Consider the following 27,764-nt stretch of genomic DNA (forward strand, 5'->3'; position numbering starts at 1 on the left):
GTGACCACAAACTCAGCATCATAGAAAACGTCCACAGATACAAAAAAATTGGAATAACCCCTGTATCTTATCAGACCATTATGATTTAAAGTTAGAATTCAACAACAATGCAAATTGCAGAAACCCTACAAACTCATAGAAATTGAACAATGAACAATTGCACCACTCCTGGGTCAAGGAAGAAATAAAAAAAGAAATTAAAGACTTCCTGGAATTTAATGAGAATGAAGACACAACATACCCAAACTTATGGGACACTTTGAAAGCAGTGCTAAGAGGAAAGTTCATAGTACTAAGTGCTCACATGAAGAAACTGGAAAATAGTCACACTAGAGAATTAACAGCACAACTGAAGGCTCTAGAACAAAAAGAAGCAAACTCACCCCAGAGGAGTAGATGCCAGGAAATAATCAAATTGAGGGCTGCATTTAGTAAAGTAGAAACAAGGAAAGAATCATGGAAACAAAGAGTTGGTTCTTTGAGAAAATCAAAAAGATAGAAAAACCTTTATCCAAACTAACCAAAAGATAGAGAGAGAGCATGTTAATTAACAAAGTCAGAAATGAAAAGGGGGACATAATACCAGACAATGAGGAAATCCAGAGAATCATCAGGTCATACTTTGAAAACCTGTACTCCACAAAATTTGAAAATCTAAAAGAAATGGACAATTTTTGGATAGATATCACTTACCAAAATTAAATCAAGAACAGATAAGCAATTTAAATAGACCCTATAACCCCTAAGGAAATAGAAGCAGTCACCAAAAGTCTCCCAACCAAAAAGCCCAGGCCCAGATGGTTTCAGTGCAGAATTCTACCAGAAATTCAAAGAAGATATCAGTATTTTTCAAACCGTTCCACAAAATAGAAGCAGATTGGATACTGCCAAACTCTTTTTAGGAGGCTATAATTACCTTGGTACCCAAGCCACACAAAGACACAACTAAGAAAGAGAACTATAGACCAATATCCCTCATGAACATTGATGCAAAAATACTCAGCAAAACACTGGCAAATCGAATCCAATAACACATCAGAGAAATCATCCACCATGATCAAGTAGGCTTCATCCCAGAGATTAAGGGATGGTTCAACATATGAAAATCCATCAGTGTAATCCACGATATAAACAAGCTGAAAAAAATGAACCACATGGTCATTTCACTAGATTTTGAAAAAGCCTTTGGCAAAATCCAACATCCCTTCATGATAAAAGTCTTGGAGGGATCAGGAATAACAAGAACATTCTTAAACATGATAAAAACAATATACAGTTAAACAACAGCCGACATTAAACTAAATGGGGAGAAACTCAACAGGATTCCTCTACAATCTGGAACAAGACAAGGCTGGCTGTCCACCCTCTCCATATCTCTTCAACATTGCACTTGAATTTCTAGCTAGAGCAATAAGACAAGAATGGAGATCAAGGGGATACAAATTGGAAAGGAAGAAATAAAAATGTTACTATTTGCAGATGATATGATAGTTTACGTAAGTGACCTGAAAAACACTACCTTCAGAAAAGTGTCAGGATACAAGATCAACTCAAAAAAATCAGTAGCCCTACTATATACAGACAATAAACGGGCTAAGAAAGAAATCAGAGAAACATCACCCCTTACAATAGCCACAAACAACATAAAATATCTTGGGGTAACATTAACCAAACAAGTGAAAGACCTGTATATCACGAACTTTGAGTCTTTAAAGAAAGAAATCAAAGAAGATATCAGAAAATAGAAAGATCTCCCATGCTCTTGGATAGGTAGGATCAATGTAGTAAAAATGGCAATCCTGCCAAAAGCAATCTACAGATTCAATGCAATCCCCATTAAAATACCAGCACAATTCTTCACAGACCTCGAAAGAACAATAATCTATTTTGTATGGAAAAACAAAAGACCCAAGATAACCAAAACAACCCTGTTCAACAAGGCAATGTTTGGAGGCATCACCATCCCTGACTTCAAGCTCTATTATAGAGCTATAGTCCTGAAAACAGCTTGGTATTGGCACAAAAATAGTCAGGTAGACCAATGGAATTGTATTGAAAACACTGTTATTAACCCACACACCTATGATCACCTGATTTTTGCCAAGGAAGCTAAAGTTATACAATGGAAAAAAGGAAGCATCTTCAACAAATGGTGCTGGAATAACTGGATGCAGACATGTAGATTACAGATAGATCCATATATATTGTCTCACTCAAAACTTAAATCCAAATGGATCAAAGACCTCCACATAAATCCAGCCACATTGAACCTCTTAGAAGAGAAAGTGGAAGGTACCCTTGAATAAATTGGTACAGTGGAATGATTCCTGAACATAACATGGTAGCACAGACACTGAGATCAACAATTAGTAAACAGGACCTCCTGAAACTGAGAAGCTTCTGTAAGGCAAAGGACACAATCAACAAGACAAAATAATAGCCCACAGAATGGGAGAATATCTTCACCAACCCCATATCTGATAGAGGGCTGATTACGAAAATATACAAAGAACTCAAGAAGCTAGCCACCAAAACACCAAACAATGCAATTAAAAAGTGGGGTACAGAACTAAATAGAAAATTATCAATAGCGAAATCCAACACACTTAAGAAAGTGCTCAACATCCTTAGCCATCAGGAAAATGAAACTCAAAACAACTCTGAGATGTGGTCTTAAACTGGCCAGTATGGCTAAAATCAAAAGCACCAATGACAGTCTATGCTTCAGAGAATGTGGAGAAAGACTAAAACTCCTTCATTGCTGGTGGGAGTGCAAAGTTGTACGGCCACTTTGGAAATCAGTCTGGCGATTTCTCAGGAAAATGGTAATGAGTCTACCTCAAGATCCAGCAATCCCTCTTCTGGGCATGTACCCAAAGAATGCACATTCATACAACAAAGACATGTTCAACTGTGTTCATAGCCGCATTGTTTGTAATTGCCAGAAGCTGGAAGCAACCTAGATGCCCCTCAACTGAAGAATGGATAGAGAAAATGTGGTACATTTTAACAATAGAGTACTACTCACTGGGAAAAAAATGGAATCTTGAAATTTACAGTAAAATGGATAGAACTAGAAGAACCCATCCTAAGTGAGGTAACCCAGTCACAAAAACAGAAATATGCTATGTATCACTCATATATGTTTTCTAGACATACAGCAATGAATTATCAGCCTACAATTCATACCACCAGAGGAGCTGGGAAACAAGAGAAAAACACATGGTCCCCCAAAGAAGGGGACGGGTACAAGAACCCCTGAACATATTGGGAGCACAGAAGGAGAAAGGAGGGATATGGAAAGGGAAGATGGGGAGGATGGGGGGAGGAGAACAGGAGGACTGAGACAGGGCAGGAATAGAGGAGGACAAGAAAAGAGATGCCTTGATAAATGGAGCCAGTACAGGTTTGGAGAGAGGTCTGGCACAGAGGAAATGGTAGGGATCCACAGGGATGATCCCAACTAAGAATCTAGGCAGTGGTGGAGAGGCTGCCTTTGATGCCCTTCCCCTATGAGATTGAGGACTACCTTGGTTACTATTCCTAGAGCCTTTACCGAGTAGCTGGTCAAAGCAGATACAAGCACTCACAGCTGAGCACTGAGCCATTCTCCTGGAATTCAGTTGTGGAGACGGAAGAGAGATAGCAAATGAACTAAGACGGAACTGGAGATACCTGCAGAAACAGTTGATCTGACCTAATGAGAGCACACAGACCATAGTCGTAAAGCGGGGGAATCATCATTGAACCAAACCAGGCTCTCCGAATGTGTATGCCAGCTAGTAGGCCAAGGCAGTCTGTGGAACCTCCAACAGTGGAGTCAGTGTTTATTCCTAGGTCACAAATGGAATTTGGGAGCCCATTCCCTAAAGGATACTATTGCAGTCCAGATACTGAAAGTAGGGCCTGAGTCCTCCCCCCAAATGTTGGGATAGACTTTGATGATCTCCCCTGGAGGGTCTCACTGTCCCTGGGAAGTGGGTGGGGGTGGGCAGGGGAGTTGGTGGAGAGCATAGGAGGATGGGAGGGTGAAGGAATGGTGGGATGGGTATGTAAATAAGAGCATCTCTAAAATTAAAAAAAAGTTTATTTGACTCCAGCTTTATGAATTATTTTGAGTCGCTTTCCGTTTTCTAATTCCAATGACTACATACAATCATACAATACAAAACGGGAGCTCTGGGTTAGTTATGACGGCCAAAGACTGCAAAAAAGAAAAAAAATAGCAATGAAGAGCTGACAGCCGTCCTGTACCTGGGCCTCCTCCTGCTGCTTCTTCAACTGCTCCAACATCTGCTGAAACTCCGCCTCTTTCTGTTCAGCCTCCTCCAAGGTGGCCTGATTCTGTTCCTCATAGGCCATGGCCACCACAGCCAGGATCAAGTTCACCAAATAAAAAGAGCCCAAGAAAATCACCAGGACAAAAAATATCATATAGGTCTTCCCAGCTGCACGTAATGTCTAGTGTAGAAAGGGGATAATTTCATGGATGTTTTAATATAATATCTCCAAATAAAAGTCAGTCTACAACAGCTAGAAACCAGGACATTGATAGTTTTTTTGTATCCAACTATTTTAACCAGGTAATTTTTGTTGTTTAATGAGCAAATATGTACATATAAACATAACAATCAGATCATCAGCAGTATGACTGCCATGTCGTTTGACCTGAAATTTCAAAATAGTATTTGCTTGATCTATATCAAAGTATTGTTATTAAGGTTCCTAATGCAAGACAATGCTATAAATATTCTGCTTCCCCATTTTCTACAGATTCAGCTAAATGATTTTCATGTAAAAAATTCCCCATGCACATACTTCAATAATATGAGTATGTTTGTGTACATATATGAATGCATATGCTTCATGTAAGAAACTCTCCATGTTTTTTATATCTATTCATATATCAATACTTCTAGGATGAAGCCCATATCAGAAGGTCTTTTGTCTAAGAAACTTACTTATTGTGCGTATTGTGCTTGTATATCAAAGAGATGGGGTGAGCGAGAGATAGGAAGGAGAGGGGAGAGGAGGGTAGTAGAGGAGAGGGTAGGAAAGGAGACTAAGGAGGATTCTAGGCACATCTATTCTAATATTATAACCTCCTTAATATCCCTGAGTGTTAAGAATCAGTACTTAGAATTTCATGTGAGTTCATCAATATAAATCCTACTTGTATAAATTCAGTTCATACCAACTGGTAAAGATTCTCCCAGTAATCTTGAGTCATGAGTCGAAACAGAGATAAGAAGGCCCAGCTAAATGTGTCAAAACTTGTGTAGCCATAGTTGGGGTTTCTTCCAGCTTTCACACAGATGTATCCTTCCGGACATTGTCTGTGAAAGAAAGAAACAATGGTGAGAAAGTGCAGCTATTTCCACCAATCATTCTTTATAGGTGTTGCAGAAAGCCAAAGTTATTATCTATGATGAGGCTTTCATTTCCAGACCGCTTTAACTGATGGCTCACAGGTGAAATTTGAGACATCAGCAGAAAATGGAAGAACAGGGAGTCGAATTTATGGCATTTGAAAAGGTGAGAGTGTAGCAGCCAGACATTCCAGGTCTGACGTCATCATCATGCACCCTTCCCAAAGTGGTAAGAATCAATAGCTCAGAGTTGAGGATAAAGCATCAGCAGGTCGGAAGTAAGTCAGCAAGATGGCCTGTTGACCAGTTCCGTAGAGTTGTCTGAAATAACTTCACATTTCAAAACCCTCAGCTTTAAGGAAATATATGACGAGAGTAGACTTTCCTATACCATGATGCTTGGGTCTTAAGTACAATCTTTACTCACATGTCCCCAGTTTTGCCTTAGCACACTTCCATCCCAGATAGTTTTCATTTTCCTCCCTTTCTGGACTCGACTCTTTAGAACAGAAAAAAACGTACCATGCATGCTTAACAACTAAGCAGCAATCTCTTTAAAGGCAAGGTGTGTGCAAAACTCTATGTGGGATTTTACTGCATGGGGTATTTGTCTGCAATCTCTAAGTTTTTACATTAGTATATAACCATGGGTATGTATTTTATACTTTGAATGATATTTTATTTCTTGCTAAAAATTCCCTTCTTTGACCTCTGGGAGCTGTTTGAGTTGGCATGGGTTACAGAAAACCTCCATGATTTCATACCTTGTTATTCCTTTTATCCCCTATCAATTTTTAACTTTCTGGTATATTTCAGCCTAATCTTTTGTTATTTCCTGAGAGAGTGTTAGAATCAGGCACTCCTCTAAGTAGTCCTATTCCTCTTAAGGAGAACAGTATCAGAAACCAAAGTCTGCGTGGCAGGTGGTGTTTATTGCTACTGAGCTGTCTCTACTTCTGGGGCCCTGAGCTTATGGACAAAGAAAGTACTCATGCACATCCTTACTTATGATGCGCACACATATAAACACATAAATATTTCTACATGTAGCTATTTGTGCTTATATGCAGCTGCACTTGGAGTACATCTTTTACCTCGAGCTCTAACCCATCAACACAAGGGCCTTTCTAGACCTCTCCCATTGCTTGCTTGTAACTTATCAGTCTTGCAGTGATCAGTCTGGCTCCACCATCCCGATCCATTTTCTAAGTTGTGCGACACTAGTGTATATGCACAGAGGCTTTGGGATTGGCCATCTGTGCTACCATAGAAGAGATTTCATTGCTAGGCAACTGCTCCTTTATCTTTAGTGTCACAGACTCTGATCACATCCTAAGGTAAAGTTAGGACATTTACCTATTTATCTTTTTACCTCACATTTTTGAGGTTGCTTCATATATTTGTGCTATCTTTAAATTCTTTTGTCATAAATTTATTTAAATTTCATTTGGGAACCCTCAAACCTCCCAATGGGCTTTAAATTTCGCATCAATTATTTTCCCTTCTGTATTCCATGACTTGACAAATGTTTAATATATTTGCCACAAAACAATCATATACTCTTCCCACCTTAAAAAATCTGTGTTATTCATGTAGTTCATTCTTCATCAGGAGTCCCTTTAAACTCTCATCTTTTGTTCCTCTTTGTTGTTTTGTCCTTTTTGGATGTCATGTGACTATAATCTGGGGAGCGCATAGCTTTTTCAGGTTGAATTTTTTTCCTTTCTCACATATAAATATGAGTTTCAGATTAATTTATCATTTAGCAGTATTAAATTTATGTGCATGCATAGTTTATGTGTTTATTTAGATATGCAATGGCATCTTGGCTGCTTCTAGTTTGTGCTGATTTATGTATACAGATGAGGAAAATAGTACCTTGCAGATGTCTGTGTAAATGTGTTTTCTTATTAATTATCTCTCTATCTAGCCTTGTGGTAGTATGACTATTTATTTTCTAAGAGTTTTGCAAACTCTCAGAGAGGCATCCATTCTTATTATTCACACATAAGGCATTTCTCCCACCTTTCAAAAATAAAATTTCCACGTCTTTATTATTATTATTGTTGTCACTATGTCCTTCTTACCCTGCGTCAGAGCCATTTCCACAGAGCAAAGGGTCTTTCTGTCCATCCAAAACATAAAAGTGGCCTGTTAATATAAAGAATAACCAATTTGATTCCATATTAAACTCTATTTACAGTGAAAACACAGCATAGTTGGGGGTTGGTGTGATGAGATGACTCCATGGGTAAAAGTGCTTGCTTCTGACCTTGACAACCTGAATTTGATCCCTAGGACAAACATGATAGAAGGAGAGACCTGACTCCCAGAATTATTCTGACTTCTTCATGTGTGCCGTTGTGCACAGGTGCACCCCCCACACACGATTTTTTTGTAATACATTTTTTAAAGAATTCATCATTTTGATGCTATTTCCCAAGGGCTCACCAACAAAGTGGCTTCACACATATAAACTGCTTATAGCTGACCACTCTCTCAGCAACACTAAGGATAACATAGGGTGGCAATACTCCTTACTGTCATCTGCGATGTAATCCTTCCAGTTGAATGTGCTCACTGTTACATTAACAAATGTCCCATTTGAATCCATTGTGCCATTGAAATAAGAAGTAGTGTTAGTTTCAAAGGCAGAATCGCTTGGGGGCCACTGCAAACATTTATTCCTCAGGTTGCCCATGAAGAGCTGCAGCCCAATTAGTGCAAAGACACTGAGACAGAACACAGTGAGGATCATGACATCGGACAGCTTCTTCACCGACTGGATCAGGGCCCCCACAATGGTCTTCAAACCTTTGGAGAGAAAGCTGTATGTCAGCTGAGGAGTAGAGCAATATATGACAACATTCCTTCTTAGTTGGTGCACGCATTCTACATCCCCCATGAATGACAGCCCAGCTACATGAACATAGAAGCCTTAGGAACAGTTTCATGACTTGGAAACAGATGGAGGGCTGACTTTCTGTATGAACACCATGCTGCCAGAGGGTTCTGAACCACTCTTCACCAATCTTCAGCAAGTTCTGTCTGTGTGATATCACATATTATCACAAGCATGTAGGAAACTAAATTGCAGTTACTTTTTATTTCAAATACTGTGTTTCGCAAAGCTATTTCTCCCAACCCATTCTTTATGCCAGCCTGCAGGAAGCGGTGATTAAAAGGCAGAAATAATTTTAAGACTGTAAAGATCCCATGCCACGCACATGCTGCTCCATAACCTTCTCTCCTTTATAAATGATGATCTATTTTTGAAATAGATCTGGAGCAAATGGTAAAGTACAAGGCAGTTAGGAAAGCCATTGAGAGCAAAGCTTTATCAGAACGCAGGAGAGAAGACATACATCTTAAATACAAGAAAGGGGTTATGAAAACACTCATCAATGAGATATTCATGTCCCATGCAACTTTCCATTAAACTCAGAGGCTGACTTTATGAATAAGGTTGAAATTGCCAACATTGTAAGGAACTGAACTAACACTGAAACATGATTTGGCATTCTTGAATGTAACAGACCAGAAAAACAAGCAACAAGGCCAATGGTGGGTTTGCAACTCCAATATTATTTTGGCTTATTTAAAGACAGCCTCGGTGTTTAACCTAGCTCTCACCTGGAATGACTGAAATTGTTTTCAGTGCTCGGAGAACTCTGAACGTTCTCAACGCTGAGACATTGCCCAGGTCCACAAACTCTGTCACATATCTGTAATAGGGAGTTCACACACAAACACAATAACACACAAGAAAAGTTGGAGATATAAGGGCCTACCACCTTACACCATTTTCTTCTTACCTGGAATTACAGAAATAGTTTTCAGAGCTCGCAAGACTCTGAAAGTTCGAAGGGCTGAAACATTGCCTAGGCTTACAAATTCTGTTACATACCTGTAGGATTAAATCAGAGTTACAGATAGTTTTGGCAAAGTTAATTTTAAGTAACTAATGCTGGGTCGGCATCTAGAGCCCCTTGAGATATACAAACAAAATTGATATAGAAGCCCAGGGTGCCAAAGGCTGAAGGCTGCCTTTAAGGGAAAAAATAATACTTTATTTCAATGTAATTTTCATTTACATGAAGATGATTGTTTGCAAAATTTATTGCAGCATAGCAGTTTCTATTAAATTGTAGTTAATGAGTAACTTGATTTTGATGACAAGAAAGATGGTAGGATATGACTCCAGTTATTGCCCAAAGACTATGGGACAATAAAATAATTCCATGCGTTGCTGATTTGCTAGACATTATGTACCTTTTAATATTTAGTCAAATGCATATCATAATGTATATGGCATAGAGTTGAGTTGAGTTGACTAACGAGAAAGCTCTGTACTCAAAACATGTCTTAACTAGATTTACATAGCCAGTTTTTTCATTCCTTTGAATTTATCAGTTAAAAAAAAATTACTCACGCCATCACGATGACACTGAAATCCAGCCAGTTCCATGGGTCACGAAGGAATGTGAAATCTTCTAAGCAAAACCCTCTTGCCAAAATCTTTATAAGGGACTCAAAGGTATAGATCCCAGTGAATGTATACCTAGGAAAAGCACCCAATTGTGAAGTCAAAGAGATGGTTTTGAGCATTGTAAACTCTAGCTTTTTTCTTTTAAATTTTCCAGTACTTAGTTTCTTTTTTTGTATTTACCCAAGAATCTTAATTTAGTTGTTCTTATTAAACTGAATAAAGGATTAAATTAAGGAGAAAACAACGTATTTGTTAAAAATATATTCTTCAAAACTGTTATTGCTAAACCTCTTATGTTTCAGAGCAATAGTTTATTGGAAGAGTTGGGGAGGGTGAACATGATCAAAATACCTTGTATGAAATCCTCAAAGAACTAACAAAAATATTCACAAAAGGAATAATAGTTTCTCATGTTTTGTGGATTACCATTAAGCTCGAGCTTTTAGAGAATCTACAGAAGTTGAATGTCAGCTATAAACCCAGCGTTCTAACTGCTGGTGGCAAGTGGCAACAACTAGACAAGTTGTCACTTTCAGTCTTTCAGTAGCTACATAGTTGTTTTCTTTGAGAGGCATCAGAGTGTGCATTCGTGCACCTTTACTGAAATACTCCCATTCATGATTTCTAATGATTAACCTCATTTAAGACTATTATAGTGGACTGTAAATAGATTTTATTTTTTATTCTTGAATCAGGTATAGAATTATAAAACTATCCCCCATCTGTCTCTGTGTCTCGTTCATGTATACAGTTATTATTCCATAAAATGTAATGGTTTTCTAGCATCTCATGTCCGTATTGGCCTAAAATCCTCAGATCATAGATATACTAAATTCTTCAATATAATTTTGTATTAAACTTGCTTGGATTCTAATCTCAGCCTTCAAAGGGTAAACAGATTTTGGGTTTGTGGTCTGTCATTGTGCATTCTAGCCTGTTTTTCTGAGAGGCGACAATTTAAGTTATTTTGGTTTCTTCCAAAAATAGTGGAGAGTGCTTGTTTTTAAACACTATGTTCTTTAAAAGTACAATTTGGGTTTATTTTTCTGAGTGTTTCATCTAAGTCATAGAAACATGAATTGATTTTCTTATGGCAACTCACTGTGTTTTATAGTCTACATATCGCTTATATATACAAAGTGTTAGGATTAGTAATTGTGAAAGGCTTTTCAGGAGATGCCTCTCATAGTGAGGAACAAAGAAGGATGCAGAAATCATCATGTTTAGTTTCCCAAGCATATTTTCCCTCTATCCCCCACCCCCACCAAACTCAAGTGGTTATAGGATCAGTAAGTATAATCGTTACTTTTGAAGTAGCTGAATATTAAGAAGAAATGCATTTTACCATGCCACACTTGTGTGGACTTGAATTTTAGCTTGGATTTTTGTGAACTACATGAAGTAACATCTGTGTTCAACCCTGAACTGAGGTATCTTACTGTTTTCTCTTTCCCCTGGATTCCATGTAGATTTGTTTCTGTTTTGTTTCACTTTTTAAATTAAAAAAATTAGTGATAACCACAATTTTGCTTGTTTCCCTACTACAATGCAAAAACTACTACATGTATTTGATTAGAAAAGTTACTTAACAGACAAGTGCAATCCCAAAACTTTGTAAGCTAAAACTGTTTTGATAGGGTGTATAGCATCTCTAAGTTACTTCTTTCCCTTTAAAAGAAACACTCAGGGCTAGACAGATGACTGATTGTTTTCTAAAGAAACCAGGTTGTGTTCTGTACTCCAATCCCAGCCCTCCTCATGTATGTGTACAGACATACATGAAGACAAAACACTCAGACACATAAAGAATAAAATTAAAAAGATTCATATCCAAATATTCGCTTTACTTAGCTTTTAGTATTATATTATTAAAGTTAAATGAGATTTGTATGTGCCTAAGTGCCTCAATTATTCTTACTGGAAAAGGTCTATACACAACAGTGTTTGTAGTTGTTTCCATTTTGTTAGCTGTAAGTCATAAATGTTACCTAGTATTTCGGCTGAAAGAGCTGCTTCAACCAAAGAACAGGATCCACTATGACAATGACATCGAGAAAGTGTTTTCAAATGTTCTGAACAATCTTTTGTTAAAATACAAATCATTGACAAATGGTGGCTTAGAATGGCCTGGTAAATTTTCATAGCAATCTCTGAAAGCACTCATAATAAAAATTGATGTCATTTATGTAGGCATAATTCTCAAAACTATAGAATCAAAAGACAGAAGTGTTTAGCTTGACTTCAAAAGGTGGAAACCACAAGCCAGACCATTACCACAAGGAGATTGCAAGAGAATGTGGATGTGGTTTTCTTTTTTCATTCCAAGAAGTTATTCCTACTTACTCTACATTCTTTGTCCAGTCTGGAGGATTACTCAACGTCATAAATACACAGTTGGTCAAAATAGTGCACATGATAAGCATGCTGAATAAAGTAGATTGTAGTTAAGGAAAAAATGCCAATTCATTACAGACACATAAAACCCAACCATCACAAAAGATTCCAAAACACAAGTTAACTGTGAAATTAATCTTACTTAGCTGGGTTCAGACAATGGTTAATGAAAAAAGCCAAAGCCTCTCATACGGTCTAGTATTCTCTCTAAAAATGTTTACCCTGATTTGCAATGCTCCTGTAACAGATACTGCAGCAGGTTCATAAGACTCATTCCTTTATCATTTATAGCAAGTATGGGGTGTTGTTTTGTGCTAACTAGGTGGTAGCATTGACCTTTCTTCCAGGAGCATTGTTCTTGCTGTTTCAATACATATTTCACTACAAGGAAGTTCGTGTGATAAGCAAGAAAGGTATGGTGGATATGCAGGAAGACAGTAAAGGAAGGAAGGAGAGGGGAGGGGAAATGGAGATAAACTTGCTGAAGATAGCCAGTTAAGACATGAATTTTGGATCATTTGTCAATGCATGTAGTGACACTAACTATGTATACTATATAGTATATACACTATAATAACGATAATAGGCTAGGCCTCTTAAGCAATAATTAATGATTTAGTTGAGGACAGTAAAGGGCAAGATGATTTGCTCTTGTTTCTGCCATACAATATTGTCCATTGATACACTTTTTTAGCATGGCTTCATATTTGCTTCTAGAACCATGATAATAATTTTATGATAAACTTGTTATATAAATAGCAGAAGGCCAATGTAAATCATCCCTTAAACTAACAATGTTATCATTCACTGCAAAGAAATTTTATAAATATTAAAATGTAAGCGAGGTATTTCATTGGAAATCAACCATTTAGAAACAGCATTTGTACAATTCACATGAAAAGGATATGAGTGTACCAAAATCTTAATAGCAATTTTCCTAACAGGGTTTAGCGGCGTTAAAATGTACAAGGCGGAGGTGGCACTGAATCGAAAAATTGCCTTCCCTTTATTCAACACCACAAAAGTCTGAAAAAAGAAAATACAAGGGAGATTACTACATTAGACACGCGGGCTTATTTGAAGCATTTACAGTACACACCAAGAACTTTTACCTGATTTGTTTCTTTAGACATGTTCATTTAGATCACGTGGAACATAGCAAATATCCTGTTCATTAGACATAGGGTACCTGTTCCTCCTCTAAACATAAAGCCACAATAAAGGTCCAGTTGAGCAAATACTGGCTCTGTCTCTAAGCCTGCAAACTTGTCGCTACAAACTGATAGCCCTACACACTTTTTTTTTTAAATCAAGTTATACAGCCTTACAGAGTTCGTTTCTATTTGAGGCTTGCCATCTGTCTCTAGTTTTGGTAACTTTTCAGATTATTCTGTGTACATAGCTGTTAAGATAATCTTTTCTAGATATTTCAATCACAGCACTAATCCTAATTTTGTGGTGGCCTCCCTTCATCTTTGTAGCAGTTCCAATAAGTTAAGACTTTTAGATAAATCATAGAACCTTATTTTGTTGGTGAAGAATGACCCACTTTGCAGCTTATGCTAAGAAAAAGACAGCTGCATTGAAAATTAATTTTGTATACATGACTTCAAAGGCCACACCATAGTCAAAAGTCTATGATCTGAAACATACGGTCATCACCTTAGCATTTAAGCTATGCAGACCCATGACTACATATCCTGACCCCCAGGATGGATCATCCTTTATTTTTTACCACTAGAGTCATCTCTGTTGTCACCATTTAATCCACTTGTCAGTCCGACTCAGAGCCTGTCAATCTCTCCCTCTGACTCTGATGAGCATGCTCACAGAATCAGAGACAAAAGTTCTACTCATATGTAGGTAAACACACCTGTCATGATCCTCTATTCAAAAAGAAGTTTTGAAAGCACTTTCATGCTAGAATTCCTGAGAGGACTTCAGAATTGCCAACATTTAAATTTTGGAGATAGGCCAGTATTTAGGTATTTTAAACATTCTCCTTGGGTAATTCTAATATGCATGCAGTTAATTATTCAATCCTTCTTTTTCCATTCTCAGTACCCAAATCTCTTTCCCCCTCACATTTCCTTGAAAAACCATACTGCCTTGTAGTAACCCCCTAGCTGTTTCTCTTGCCAATATGTCTTCAGATACTACTTTGCACTCCTTCACATGTTGCTTGTAATCACCATCAAGTAGCAGTTTCCACGTAGGGTTCTTTCCCAGGAGAACCTGGTTAGAAGTTTTTGTAAGTGACTGAGCACAAAGCACCTGCAGTATGGTTGCATTTCTCCCACAGTATTTAATAGTATGCTTTGCAAATAAACACTTGTTCAATTAAATGAGGGTTTACCTTGAAGGCGCTGTTCACCTTTATGTCATCTGTTGTATGTACTGCTTTACTTAATAATATGTTTGCACCTTTTAAATAAGGCTATATCCATACATTCACAGTGACTAGCTACACACTTGGTTTGAAGAGGCAGGCAGGAATGTTTATACTGTGAGCAGAGAGGGCAGGGACAACAAGCAACCCCCTCACCGCCTTCTGTACTTACGACCATGGAGCCAACAATTGCTTAACTAACCCCTTTCAATGAACTGAGCTCTATAAATGCTAAGAGGAGGGCAAGTAAACTATCCCTTACTAGCATCAGGATGATCTACAAGTGACCACGAACCTCGCCAAGACTGCCCTTGAACTATGGGAGCATTAATAGATTGTCTCGATGTCACGACCAAGCAATCAAGATCCATTTAGGCAGCAGCATCAGCAGCAGTGTGTAAAAGTTCACAATAATTTGAAGTGCATTAACTCATGTTCTTTGAAACAATTTCCCTGAAAAAGCAATTTCTCCTTGCAACATTAGGAGGGGGTTTTATTTTGAAATATTTCTAAAAATAGAGCAAGCAGGAATGAACTGTTCCTTTAAGCATGAAACCCTGTGCATTTCCAGCAAGGTCAACCTGTGGAGGTAAGTGGATCCTAGGCTGGTCAGCACAGTGTATCAGCTCTGAATTTATAGTTCAAGTACAAGACAGAGCTGAAGGACAGGTACCCAAGTGCTGAGAAACAAAGAGTTAGATTCGTTGTTCTACATAGTGAAAGAGTTACAAGGAGATGTTTGAAGCATGGAGTTCTGATACTATTGAATGATGTACGTACACCAAAAGTTAGTGAGAGTGTAACAGATGGCTGGATGGCAGATAAATAACACCAGCTCCAAAGCCAGGTTTCTAAGTGATGGTAAGTGGTGAGGCACCTTGAAAAGATTTAGTGCATATCGCCACACTCCTTATAAACACCGTGGCCAGTTTGTTGCTACAGCTATTTTTCACTCTGGAACGCTGCTTGCTTCTTTTCTTCTGGGTGAATACTCATAAGCTCACTGAAATTCTTGGTATTGTGAAAGAAGTAACAGCTTTATACCTCAACAGAACAGGATGGCATCAAGCACTGAATTAAAAAAGAAAAAGATATTGCAACCAATCTTTGACAATCTTATTTTACATTCACTATGACTGCAGAGAGTTTGATCAAAGGTCAAGAGCTGTGAAGCTGGTCAGACTAGGCTCCCGTCCTTGATTTGTCACTGATGGAGTGTGACTCTGGTGAGTTAAGGGATTGCCCTTGGCTTTCCTTTCCCATCTGTAAACTGAGGCTAACAATAGTAACTGCTCCCTGGCCTGTTGGTATGAAATGAATTGGAATATTCAAGTGGCTCCTAACATAGGGTGAGCCCAACAAATGTTAGCTATTATTATCATGCCACTATTTTTAAGCTGTTAACCTGGCTAAGTTAAATGCTATTAGACTGCATTATGGTGTTACTCATCTAGTTATATTAGTCACTAAGATACATCACTACTTAGTGACAGAAAATCACTACATGAGGCACTACAGTTTCATATTGCCTTTTACATACATTGTCATATAGTAACGAGACTTCACGCTATGGTAAAATTTTGAGTTCATACATTACCTCTTCCCTTTGACTCCTAAGAGTTACACATCACTTTTCTGAACGTAGCGCCCAAATCTTCACCCTCAGAGATACTTTATAAATGAAGCCGAGGCATCCAACAGTAAAGGGGTTGTATAGAGGTCTCCCATGATGGCTCAGAGTCACTGTCAATGAATCACAGTCCAAGTCTGGGTTCCAGCTTGGAGTGAGAAATGCCTGACCTTTGCAGAGCACAGGGAATGACTCTGTTTTCCAGTGACAGATTCAAACTAATCAAACTTGAAAGCCTGACCTGTCAAATCAGATGCTAATCAATTTACAATAACATGTGTATGCTATTGTCTCAGGTGGAAAAGGAATTATAGTGATGCTTTCCCCTCAGGAAATGTTTGAGAAAGCAAATTACAGACAGAAGAGTCCTTGTTGAGCATGGAGTTCAAACAGCTTACGTATTTGAATGGTGGCGTGGGTTATCTAATAGCATCTCTTAGGTAGCCTAGGGTGGCCATGTTGTTTTGAGGAAGGAAATTCTTTTAATGAAAGTAAACACAGCCTTCCATTGGATAATTTCTCTATTTTGCATATCAAACTTATCGACTCCTTTTTTTTAAAAAGTAGTAATACCTTTATCATGTCAAATTAAAACAAACTCTGGTGTCCTTAAAACAGCTTTGAAAACATGTACTTTTGGGTTTGTAACTCAGGATGTACTTTTAGCTCGACCTGGCCCTGAGCTCATGATCCTTCTGGCTCTGTCTCCTAAGTGCTGGGCTTACAAGTGTGTGTGACAACACATATGGCTGCAAATGCATATTTTAGGTCATTATTTCTTAAATGAGGAGTATTTTTCCAGTTTCTGGGGAGAGTGTCTTACTGTTAATCATTTATAACAATGGAGTTTCTAAATTTCAAATATTTCTTGATCATCTCTGTAGTAGAGAAGCATTGGATGTATATTTTTTTATCATTTTTTATTTTAATTTTAAATAGCTTGTTTTACATGTCAATCCCAGTTCCCTCTCCCTCCCCTCCTCCCGCACTCCCCTTCCCCCCCCACCCTCCCACCCTATTGCCAAATCCTTCCACATAGGTTGGATGTATATTTGATTGGAATCACATGAATGTATACTTATTGTCTTCTTTTCAAAGGTTTATTTTACTTTCATTTATGTGTATGTGTTTGTACATGTGTGACCACATGTGTGAGAGTTCTCACAGAGGCCAGAGACCGGGTCAGGTCTCCTGGACTTTCACTGCAGACAGTCCTGAGCCATTTCACGTGGGTGCTGTGAACCAAATGCCAGTCCTCTGTAAAACAGCAAGTGCTCTTAACCACTGAGCCATCTCTCCATCCCTAGGACTAATAACTTTAAAGTTTATACTACCTAAAGAATACAGCATCCTCAACCACTGGTTTTTAGAAGTTCTATTTTGGCAAGTATAGGTGTTTTGTTTCTTAATCTATAAATCATCAACTCAAAATGATGTTCATCTTCAAAATGAACTGTTTTACTGTTGTGAAAGTAAGCTACAAATCATGATTAAAAGGTGCCAAAATATTCATTTAGGAATTAAAACAGTATCCTTTATTTAGATTCTCTATGAGTTTCACATAGCTGGTTTAACTATAGAAACTGTCTAATTCTGGCAGAACTATGTAGTTATTTTGAGCATCAGGAAAACATAGTTATAACTGTTCCTTTAAATTATGTGAGGTTTATTATTATTATTGTTATTATCATCACGATTATATGATCTTCTAATCTTGATATTTTTTCTTTGTGGTAATGTTTTAGCTATTTGTAGATAGTTCTAGAATTTAGCTTGGCACAATGTCAACAAAGCCTGTAGAAGTTCCTGATAGAATTCCAGGTTAGAGGATAAACACTAAAGATGCATGTCTGAGTAAACATGCTTATCCATGAATTATCTGTCTACAGGGAGAGATTAAGTGCATCACTATCTTCCTGAACACAGATGATTGTAAGAAACATCAAGCCAAGAATGAACTAAAAAGCAAGTATAACATCCACCCTCTTTCACCCTCATAATTACAGTTTTGCTGTCCATCAAGCAGTTAAATGGGTTAGCAATTGCAGATATTTATCATGGCTGTCAACTGTAAGTTTTCCAATTTATCTTGATACTGTGAAAAGGTAGAAACTGTTTATGCTTATTCCTCTGTAGCAGAGATTTAACTTCTTATGAATTTTCAGTGTTAGTTTTACTGAGCTTCAAGATGTATGGCAACAAAGAGAACCACAAAATCTTTCACAGATGAAAATTACAATTCTCTACTGTACACAAGCCCTCGCTTTGCACATCTGATTGAGAATGTATTAACTGTGTAAACTCAGCACTCACTTTTTTACTGATATAGTAGGGGTCCAGGTCCTCCAGGGGCTCTGAAACCATCTCTGGAGGAATGTCTCCATAGATAAATGGAAGGTTCTTCCCAGCTTCCAAGTCACTGTTTGGCTTTGGCTTGTTCTCATCATCAATGTCTTGTTCTTTCTTGGGTTTCTTGGCTTTCTCTTCTGCAGCACGCTTTTCGATAGCAGCAAGGGATTCTCTCGTGAAAAGGCGGAAGCTCTCAGGTCCTGGGGGTACCAGCAGTGCCTGGGCCATCTTTTCATCCTGCACATTTAATTACGTTTAGCTTCTTGCATAAGAATTGCCTAAGTGGAAGGAAACCATGCATGAGTGTTAGCAAAGCGGAAGGCAGAGAAGAGTAAGAAAGAAAACCCTGTGGTCATTGGTCTTGGGGAAAACAATACTATCCTGATTTGATGATTAGCTACAAATTTTAACTGAGAAGTAGTATTCAAAATGATTTTCTGCTATTTCCAATATGCTTCAGCAATTTAAAATAATAAATTTCATAAACAGAGAAAAAACCATTCTAAACATTATTAGCTTAGTTTAGTTATTTTGCAATGTGTGTATATTTCAAATCATACACAATATAGAGGGTGTATTTGGTTGATTAAAACAATAAAACATTATTGAACCCCATGAACCTTTGAGAAAATCGTTGGCTGAGAGATCTCTGATGAGGGTGGACTGGCTAGCCAGTGAGCCCCAAGGACCCACACATTTCTGCCTCCCCAGCACTGGTATAAAGGGAGTGTGCCCATGCTTGGCATTTTTTATGATGGTTTTGGGAACTGAACTCATATCAACATGCTGGCAGGGGTAACACTTTAACAACTGAGGTATCCAGCCAGTCTATGTCCTTTTTAAAATTAAGCTAAATCTTTTGCCATTTAGTTTTTTTCTTTGGACCCTTTGGAGGTACTGCATTAGCCAGGCAAACTATGTTTAGTTCTTCTTTGGGTTTACTGCTCTTCAACTACTTGAGACAAGTTTTGATGTTGTACTGGACTTTGCAGGTGGAGTAAGGCTCTGAAGAATGGACCCTGAGTCCACATTCCTTAGGTTCTGCACTGTAACTCTGTTGCTTATGGGTTGTTTGATATTGGATAAAAATGTGTCCTCCTGTTGCTTCAGTCCTCATCTATAAAAAAAAGGGAATAATAGAAAATTCGATCTCCGAAGATTGCTAGGAATAAATAAATTAATTTATATTGTTTGTAAAACAGCTTTTGGGAGTAAAAAAAACACTTTTTTGATGGCACACATCATCAGATCTGCCAATCATTTTCCTTGTCATATTGTCAGGAATCTTCCCGAGTTAAATCCTCCCCTTTAACAAAGTTCCTGATGTTCTAGAGCCACTACTGATCCTGAGCTTCAGAAAGCACGGAGAGTTACAGAGTCCCTGGACAGAAGCCTCTCATCTAGCTGGAGAGGAGTCAAGAGATGGAAAGGGGATGGAGGGCTCTGGCTCAATTTCTCAAGGAAAATAAAATAATTACCCATGCAGGAATTATGAAATACTGCAAAAGTACAGGAATCGGGGGGAATGTTGAAAGAAAAGCAGCAGTTACTTTATTTGTATTGCCATAAAATCACTTTTAAATTTCCAAAAAGAAAAGCATGAAGACTATGACAGCAGCAAAATATGATGTATATATAAGTCACCTTTAAAAGGATTTGCAGCTATGGCATGAAATTGATCATCAAAGTCGTTGTGACATTTTCCAATCTCCACCAGCCCCCACATTCATTCTAGTCTTGAGGAAGTTTACTCCTAAACCACTTTCTGGTGCTTGGCAAATCACTATGTGGCAATACTAAACAGACAGACAATGAGAAAACCTGGGCTGTTTATTAAAGGGAACAGACGATGTTGCTTTGTTTTTATTGATCATTGCTGGAATTACTGGTTCCCTGATGCATTCCAGTGGCAAGGAATGTTTTCAGCATGAGATCTTGGCTAGTATTTATAACATCGTGCTATCTTACTGAATCCCTGTCAAAATGTCAAATCATTCTTTCACTAGTTTTGTAAAGCACCTGTTTTGTGACTCTGGGTTTGTTTGTTTGTTTATTTTGATTTATTTATTTTTCTAGATCAAGTAGCACATGTATTATAAGGGGGGAAAGAACAGTTCCATTTACACAGAGATGAAGTAACCATTTATTTTGTGCTGTTTACTCATGACAGGCTGCACAAAACGGAACTAACACTGGCAGTATATCCATTTGAACCCATTCTAAGCTGTGTGTTTCTTGATTTTTTTTCAAGCCTGGGTCTTTCTGTATAACTTTGCCTGTCCTGGAACTATCTCTATAGACCAGACAGACCTTGAACCTATGCCTCCCAAGTGCTGAGATTAAAGGTGTGCACCACCACCACCACCACCACCACCACCAGCAGCCTGTGCCTGTGTGTTCATACATGCAGAAAAAGTCACTGTTTCCTGCACATCTTTAATATCCAGAGAGTCAGAATCTACCTGTCTCATATTTCTGGTCATGAACTCGGTGCCTGTGGTTCATCCCAGTTGCTAAAATGGGAAGGCCAAAGGGGAGTGAACTTACACGCTTTCCTGGTGGACTAAAGTTGCTTTTATAGTTGAGCATCATGGTGAACTGAGAGAGGGAAAAATGCTGAATCTGGGGTGGGCATTTGGGGATTCTGTAGAGTCGGCCTCAGAAAGCCTGTAGGGCTCCTGTTGCAGAGCCTGAAAATCTGAACTCACTTCACAGAACCTGCATGGTGAAGGGAGGGAACCAACTACCCCAAGTTGATCTCTGCTTTCCATATGTGTACAGTGGTATGTGTGCCTACACATACACACACACACACACACACACACACACTCATCCACACACACATGCACGTGCTCACACACATACTGAATAAATTTAAAAAGATGCTTTAAAAGAACCTTATTGTATAGGTGCCAATAATTTGTCATTAAAAAAATGACTGGCTGTACATTGATTTCATTTCGTTTCATTGAAATCTTCTAAGTCATCAGTTTTTAAAATAAAATTATGTTTTAAATGTCGGATGTGGAAAATCTCATAATACTCTCTGGGGTTCATTCTGATTTCTGTAAAAATGAGATGGATCAAGATACTACCACAAAAATCATAAATGCTTACTGACAAAGAAATAACCATTTACTTTCTTATTGGCTTATAAGGAGATATAGGGAAGACTCTGATCTTCAGAATGAACTACAAACGCCTGTGAAACTCTCAGACAGTTGTCTGAGTCCTGAGACGTATCAGTCCCTGTTCTCAGCCTTCCCTTGACTTGGGGAATTAGAGCGTGGCTGGCATTTGGATTGGCTTCCATCTTCAGTGTGCTCAGTATCCCCTAGCTCTCCTTCCCACCTTGCTGTATAATGAAGTCCCAGCGACTCTCAGTTCTCATTGAAACTTTTTCCACTTCTTTCCAGTTCACTGAGACCTTATTATACAGAATGCTTACATAACTTTATATCCATATGAGAACAGATATTTAAAATTTAATTCTTATTGAAGCCTTGATGTGGAGTATATATTATTAATGAGTATATGTGCATTATAATTTATTAAAATATCCAGTATTGTATACCATGCTGTGTCCAGAACTATCTTTTCAAGAGCAGGAAAGATAAAAGAACTCCAAGGAGATGGCGCTCTTGATTAGAAAGCAAAGAGCCTGTGTGTGGGTGCATAAGCACACATACTGCTCTGCCAGTTAATACCAAGATTGCCATTTAGTATTTCTTAATTCAGAACTGGCTCATAGTCTGTGGTACCTAGAAGGAACCCTTGGACTATGTATTCAGGAAATATTTATCACTGGAATTACATGGACCAGCAACTTTCCATGGACTGACCCTTTCCTAGAGGAAATTGCAAACCAGTGCAAGATATAGATGCTAACAGATGTTAATACAGATAATTAAAATACAATCATACACAATTGGTTATCTGAAGTTCATAAATTGGATCAATTTATTCTTACCAGGCAAAGGAGGGAGAGGTATGGTTCATAGAATTCCCCTGAGGAAGTGACAGGTTTTGTAGGCTAAACAGGAGCGTGGTGGAAGGGCTGGCTGGAAGATGAATCACAAGAGACACCAAGCAGGTATGTATGTGTGCATGTATGTGGGCAAAGACGAAAGAGCACGGGGAACTTGTAAGAACTCTGGGCACTTTGTTAAGGTTGTCACTGACCTGCATAAAAGACTCATGTGAGCTCGACTTGGAAGGGTGGCAGGATACAGTGCACCAAGGGCCTTGAACAGCAGGCTCAAATAGGCAAGAAGTTGAGAGACACAATCAACTTGAAGACTGCAGATTAGAGGCAGTATTATGGGTAGACAGGAGGGGGCAGATCTCAGAGCAATGTTTTCTATATGATTGAGTTTCAGGAGTCTTTCATATCCCCCCACCAGTATGTCTACAATCAGACAATTCTAGGGAACTGTCTATGCCTTTCTGGGAACTGTGATTATTTTTCTCTGGAATCAAATGAAGGTTCTACAAATGGTGATTTCTTACATTGGAATCAGAAATGGTACCCACAAACTTTTGATCCATCTTGTCTTTTGAATGTATCTTTTACATAACTTGCATGTCTTTATGTCATCATAAATGAATCACTTGGAAGATAACAACACACTGTTAGGTGAATCTTCCAAATTTTGATGAATTTCATCATGTGACACCCCCAAGGCACATTCCTTAATATGGCCAAAAATTGCATGGGAAAATTCATAAAGTACTGGAGGTTGTCACTCTCCCAGTGGCAGGTGAAGCTTTCCAAAATTCTAATTCCCCTTGAGAGCTCCAGTTTAACACTGACAACATTTGCTTTTCTAAGTGAGAGGCTTTCCTTTTGTCCATTTTTGAGAATATATGTGACACACACCCAAGTCTGAATATCATTGTTTGCCAGTTATCCTTTCAAAAGAACATGGTGTTTACCCACAAATACACACACACACACACACACACACACACACACACACACGAGAGAGAGAGAGAGAGAGACAAAGACAGAGACAGAGACAGAGACGGAGAGAGATGGAGAGACAGAGAAATGGAGAGACAGAAAGAGAAGAGCCCACTAGTTTGGCTCCTGTCTCTTTTAATCACCCTAGGATCTTTCTAGAAACAACCATGCAGCTTTAGTGTTAAGCAGAAATACCTTGGGCATTTCTTTAATTCCATCATACAGACCATTAAGAATGTGGGCTCTTTGGTGTTGAGATTTACTGCTTCACCAGAAGTTTCTTATGTAATATGACATGTTTCTTTTTTTCTTACTGACACTACACAGCAGTGAAATAACATGGACAGCACAGATCAATGTTGTTGTCTCTATGCCTGCTGAGGCAGCCACTGAACCCCTGAAACTACTGGATGATCAGTACAAATGCTAAACCATGAAGAAGTCAAATTGTATCTTGATATGATTATGAAAATACTATAGACTTGACAGTCTTCCCCACAAAGGGCCCTAAAGACCTCCTGTCATGTCTTTGGCAATAGGACTCCAGAAGGAAGCAATTAGTGAAAGGGGGAGAAGAGGGTCCAACTGCAGCCTTGTGTGAAAAAGCAAGACTTTAGTGATTGTAAACGGACTCTAGGCACTCTGCTGTATTAGAACAGGTTGGGATCCTTTCTAGTCTCCACATTCCCTCAGTCTACAATAGAGAGAAATTACAGCAAGGACAATGCATACTTCCTAAGCTTAATGTGACATCTACATATGAAAGTCCACATAAAGGGTGAGTACAGTGACCCATAGAGAAAGTAAGCCACTCCAGTGATTAGAAAACTCATAGCCAAAGTGTCTATTCAAGGCAGAAATATAGGACAGGGAAAACCAGTCAGCCTTCTTGGCTGACTTGATGCAAATAACAAAGATTTTGAGCTTTGAGCTACATCTCATCCCCAGGTCCCTGGAGTAAGCCACAGCTGACAGTAACCCAGTACAGCAGCAGAGGAGGTTAGTAAGGCAAGATAATAAATTCTGCTCAGCACCTCTTGAGTTTCAGGTGCCTGGAGGACATCTGGTATGTAATTAAAATTTGTGTCTGAGATGCAGAAAAGCTGTCGGAGCTGAGAAAACGTTAATTAAGGGGCAGAGAACGCAATATGACATCATTTAAGAGCAACCTGAAAAGATGGGAAGCCAAACCTAACATGACTGCCAGTCTTGAAGGAGAGGTATAGGGTATCAGGCAATGAGGTCAGAGTGGTTATCTAAACACCAGAAGAGAAACTTGCAAGATGTTAATTACAAGCCATGTATTGGATCCAGCAATTACCTGAAATGTTCACGTTAAGAAAAACTAAGAAACGGACCCAGAAAAGCTATGTAATATCTCCTGAGATGGTCATGGACAAACACACATGTTGCTTTGAGACAAAAAAAAAACAACTCTACATATTCTATTTTTGTTGAATTAGTTTTTTCATTATTGTTGTCATATTGTATTGAACCCAGCTATTTTGCAATTGGATTTTAAAAACCTTAGTTGTATATAAATAACTACAGAAAAATTAATTTGGTTCATTCAATTTTGTTTCCTGTATCACTGTGCTATGATTTCATCATAAGCTTATGAATGATTTTGAGACCAACCAATACCAGGAGTCTAAACTCCACTAGTTGTTAATGAATCAGATTCTGAGAAAAATAACACAGTGAACATTGGGGAAATGCTGTGGGACTATCAGACCATCAAGGCACAACACACAATTCCACTTGTCATGTGTTCCCTGGCTTGTCATATTTCTTAGAACAAACAGTTGGAAAATATCATTACTATCTACATAATCTATTAACATTCTCTCTTCTCTCTCTCTATCCCTTCCTCCCCCTCCATTCGTCTCTGCTAGTGTTGTATCTTTCTCTCTCTGTTTTTTTTATGAGGATGCATGCTACAGACAAACTCGATTAGTTCTGGTTTGTTATGTCAGAAGGCTATAAATTTACCATCTTCAAGGATGGAAAGCTGCTCTATGTCTCACAGCTCAAAATATCTCCCTCCCCCCAAAAAATTTACAATGTATTTTCATGTACTTGATGATGAATGAGTTAATAGGAAATCCTGGGCCCATTGCCAAAGAAAATGTGTTCTGTGCTCTTGGTATCAACAAAAGAGATTATTATAGGAAAGGCAGAGTCTAAAAGATAAGATGAACCAGTTAAATATCCACTGCTAAAGAAAGCTTTTTATTTTTATTTTATTTTACCCATCCTTATGAGTTCTAGGCAACACTCTACCTAAGGTATATCCTCTTCAATTGGAGTAAGAGGTTTCACTTCTACTTGTGTGTGTGTGTGTGTGTGTGTGTGTGTGTGTGTGCGTGCATGTATGTGAGTGTGCACATGTGTGTGTATATGTGCCTGCCTGCTGGGAATTGAATCTGGGACTCACAGGGAGTAGGCAAGTTAAGTAAGTGCTTGACCACTGAATAATACATACACCTACTCTTTCCAATAGAACTCTCATTTAGAACTAGTGGTTGTCCTATACTTACTGGAGTAACTTAGTTAACACTATGTCTGTTAGTACTATAAAAAGGAGCATAATGCTTTATTGAATATATACATAGATATCTACAAGATGGAATTAATACTACTTTCCATATTTCTAAAGAGCTTTGAAATAATATCTGACTGGTATGACTTTTTAGCTTTGATATTAAGTGATAATAACAAAACTCTGTTAAGTGATTTCTAAATATCAGATACTTCCAAGTAATTTGTGTCTGTGAACTTATTTAGTCACATTGCAAATTTATCAGTTGATTACAGTTTTAACCTATTGATATGGTTTTCATTCTTATTTTACAGATCAATAAATGTAGGGTCGTGTCAGCTACATAACTTGTCTAAATCTCAATGTTAGTAACTGAGAAACCAATATTCAAATCTATGCAGTTCAGAGAAAAAGCCATATTTTTAAGACCGTGAAATGACCAGATTCCTAATTCATATTTGTTGACATGGAACATGAATGCCAGTCATCTTACTGGGAGTGGCTATGTGTGGAATCTGCACTGGAAATAGATCATAGATCGGCTTCATCTAAGAGACTGAGAACTCTAACCCTACTTATGTAATTAGGAAACACTGAAAACAGAAAGGCATCAATGATAAGAACTAGACACATAGGTAAGAGATATGTGATAAAAAAAACAAGAGCCACCACATATGTAACCAACATGTTCACATATCTGCAGGGAACCTCTGAGCTGTCTAAAATCAAATTACAGCCCTAGGATTGCTCTTCTAGGTCATGTGTCTTTCAGCATCTAATAAGGGACATTGGCACCTCTATTAGTCTGAATAAACTCATCAAGAAAGTAATTCTGTGTCAAGGGTACCTCACCATTGTTGAATATAAAAGCAATCCTGACTTTCTTTTACTAATGCTCCATCACTATCCAATGATAAATGTGTGGTTGTCAACACGTGATACTATTTATTAATTTCCTGTTTAATAAGTGGATTTATTATTGTCCTTTCCTTCCATAGACTCATATCATGGGGAAAATTTTGTCAGAGGAAGAAAGCCCAGGTACAACTCTGCCTTTGGAACAATCATCTAGGAAATAATAATTAGCTCACAGAGGGTGATATTTGCTGTGACTTTGTCCTCATCTGATCACTTATAAACTGAAGAGACAAGAGCCAACTAACGACAATAATTAAGCCAACCTTGTTATACAGGAATCAGCATTACTGGCTTTAATAGCTTTTGACATTTCTTGCAGAATGTTTGCAAACTGAAGTAGGCTTTATGTGGGTCTCAGCGTGCCCTCTACCCTGGATACCTCCTTTATGCTCTCTTGCAATCAGTGCTTTAGGAATTGATATGTGATCCCATTCTGGCCAGTGTAATGCCAGGAAGATTTGTCAGGGAGCCCTCCGTTAGAGCGCTGTATGCTGGTTAGAAAGGAAGTGAGGGAAAACATGTTCTCTGTCTTGCACCTTTGTTTTTACATCAGAGTAGTATCCAAAGCACTTGCTCAGCCAGCTTCCAAGCATAGCGGATGCCACTCCGAGGGCAAAGCTGACACAGTGAGTGTGGCCGATCACAGAGACATGTTTACCCTTGGGCTCTCCATGGACGGCTCAGCTCTTAGACCCAAACAACCTCTGCACTGCTTGTTATG

General features: G+C 38.3%; 1 protein-coding gene across 6 annotated transcripts in view; it reads right to left on the reverse strand.

The window, feature by feature from the left end:
• Scn3a (sodium voltage-gated channel alpha subunit 3) overlaps nucleotides 1-27,764 on the reverse strand; it is a 114,842-nt gene that overhangs the window by 67,076 nt on the left and 20,002 nt on the right. For 4 of the 6 annotated variants that reach the window (XM_040745469.1, XM_040745468.1, XM_021232918.2 and 1 more), the window contains 9 exons: nucleotides 18,585-18,898; nucleotides 13,160-13,278; nucleotides 12,202-12,291; nucleotides 9,802-9,930; nucleotides 9,003-9,094; nucleotides 7,911-8,183; nucleotides 7,457-7,520; nucleotides 5,195-5,336; nucleotides 4,255-4,461 (listed from right to left, as the gene is read on the reverse strand). In XM_040745469.1, the coding sequence (XP_040601403.1) occupies nucleotides 4,255-4,461; nucleotides 5,195-5,336; nucleotides 7,457-7,520; nucleotides 7,911-8,183; nucleotides 9,003-9,094; nucleotides 9,802-9,930; nucleotides 12,202-12,291; nucleotides 13,160-13,278; nucleotides 18,585-18,848 (1,380 nt within the window). In that variant the 5' untranslated portion in view covers nucleotides 18,849-18,898. Of the gene's footprint in view, nucleotides 1-4,254; nucleotides 4,462-5,194; nucleotides 5,337-7,456; nucleotides 7,521-7,910; nucleotides 8,184-9,002; nucleotides 9,095-9,184; nucleotides 9,277-9,801; nucleotides 9,931-12,201; nucleotides 12,292-13,159; nucleotides 13,279-18,584; nucleotides 18,899-27,764 lie in introns of all 6 variants that reach the window. The other 2 variants (XM_040745470.1, XM_005065186.3) reach the window with 1 other exon arrangement.

Source organism: Mesocricetus auratus, unplaced genomic scaffold (assembly GCF_017639785.1).
Source record: "Mesocricetus auratus isolate SY011 unplaced genomic scaffold, BCM_Maur_2.0 Super-Scaffold_100004, whole genome shotgun sequence".
NCBI lineage: Eukaryota > Metazoa > Chordata > Mammalia > Rodentia > Cricetidae > Mesocricetus > Mesocricetus auratus.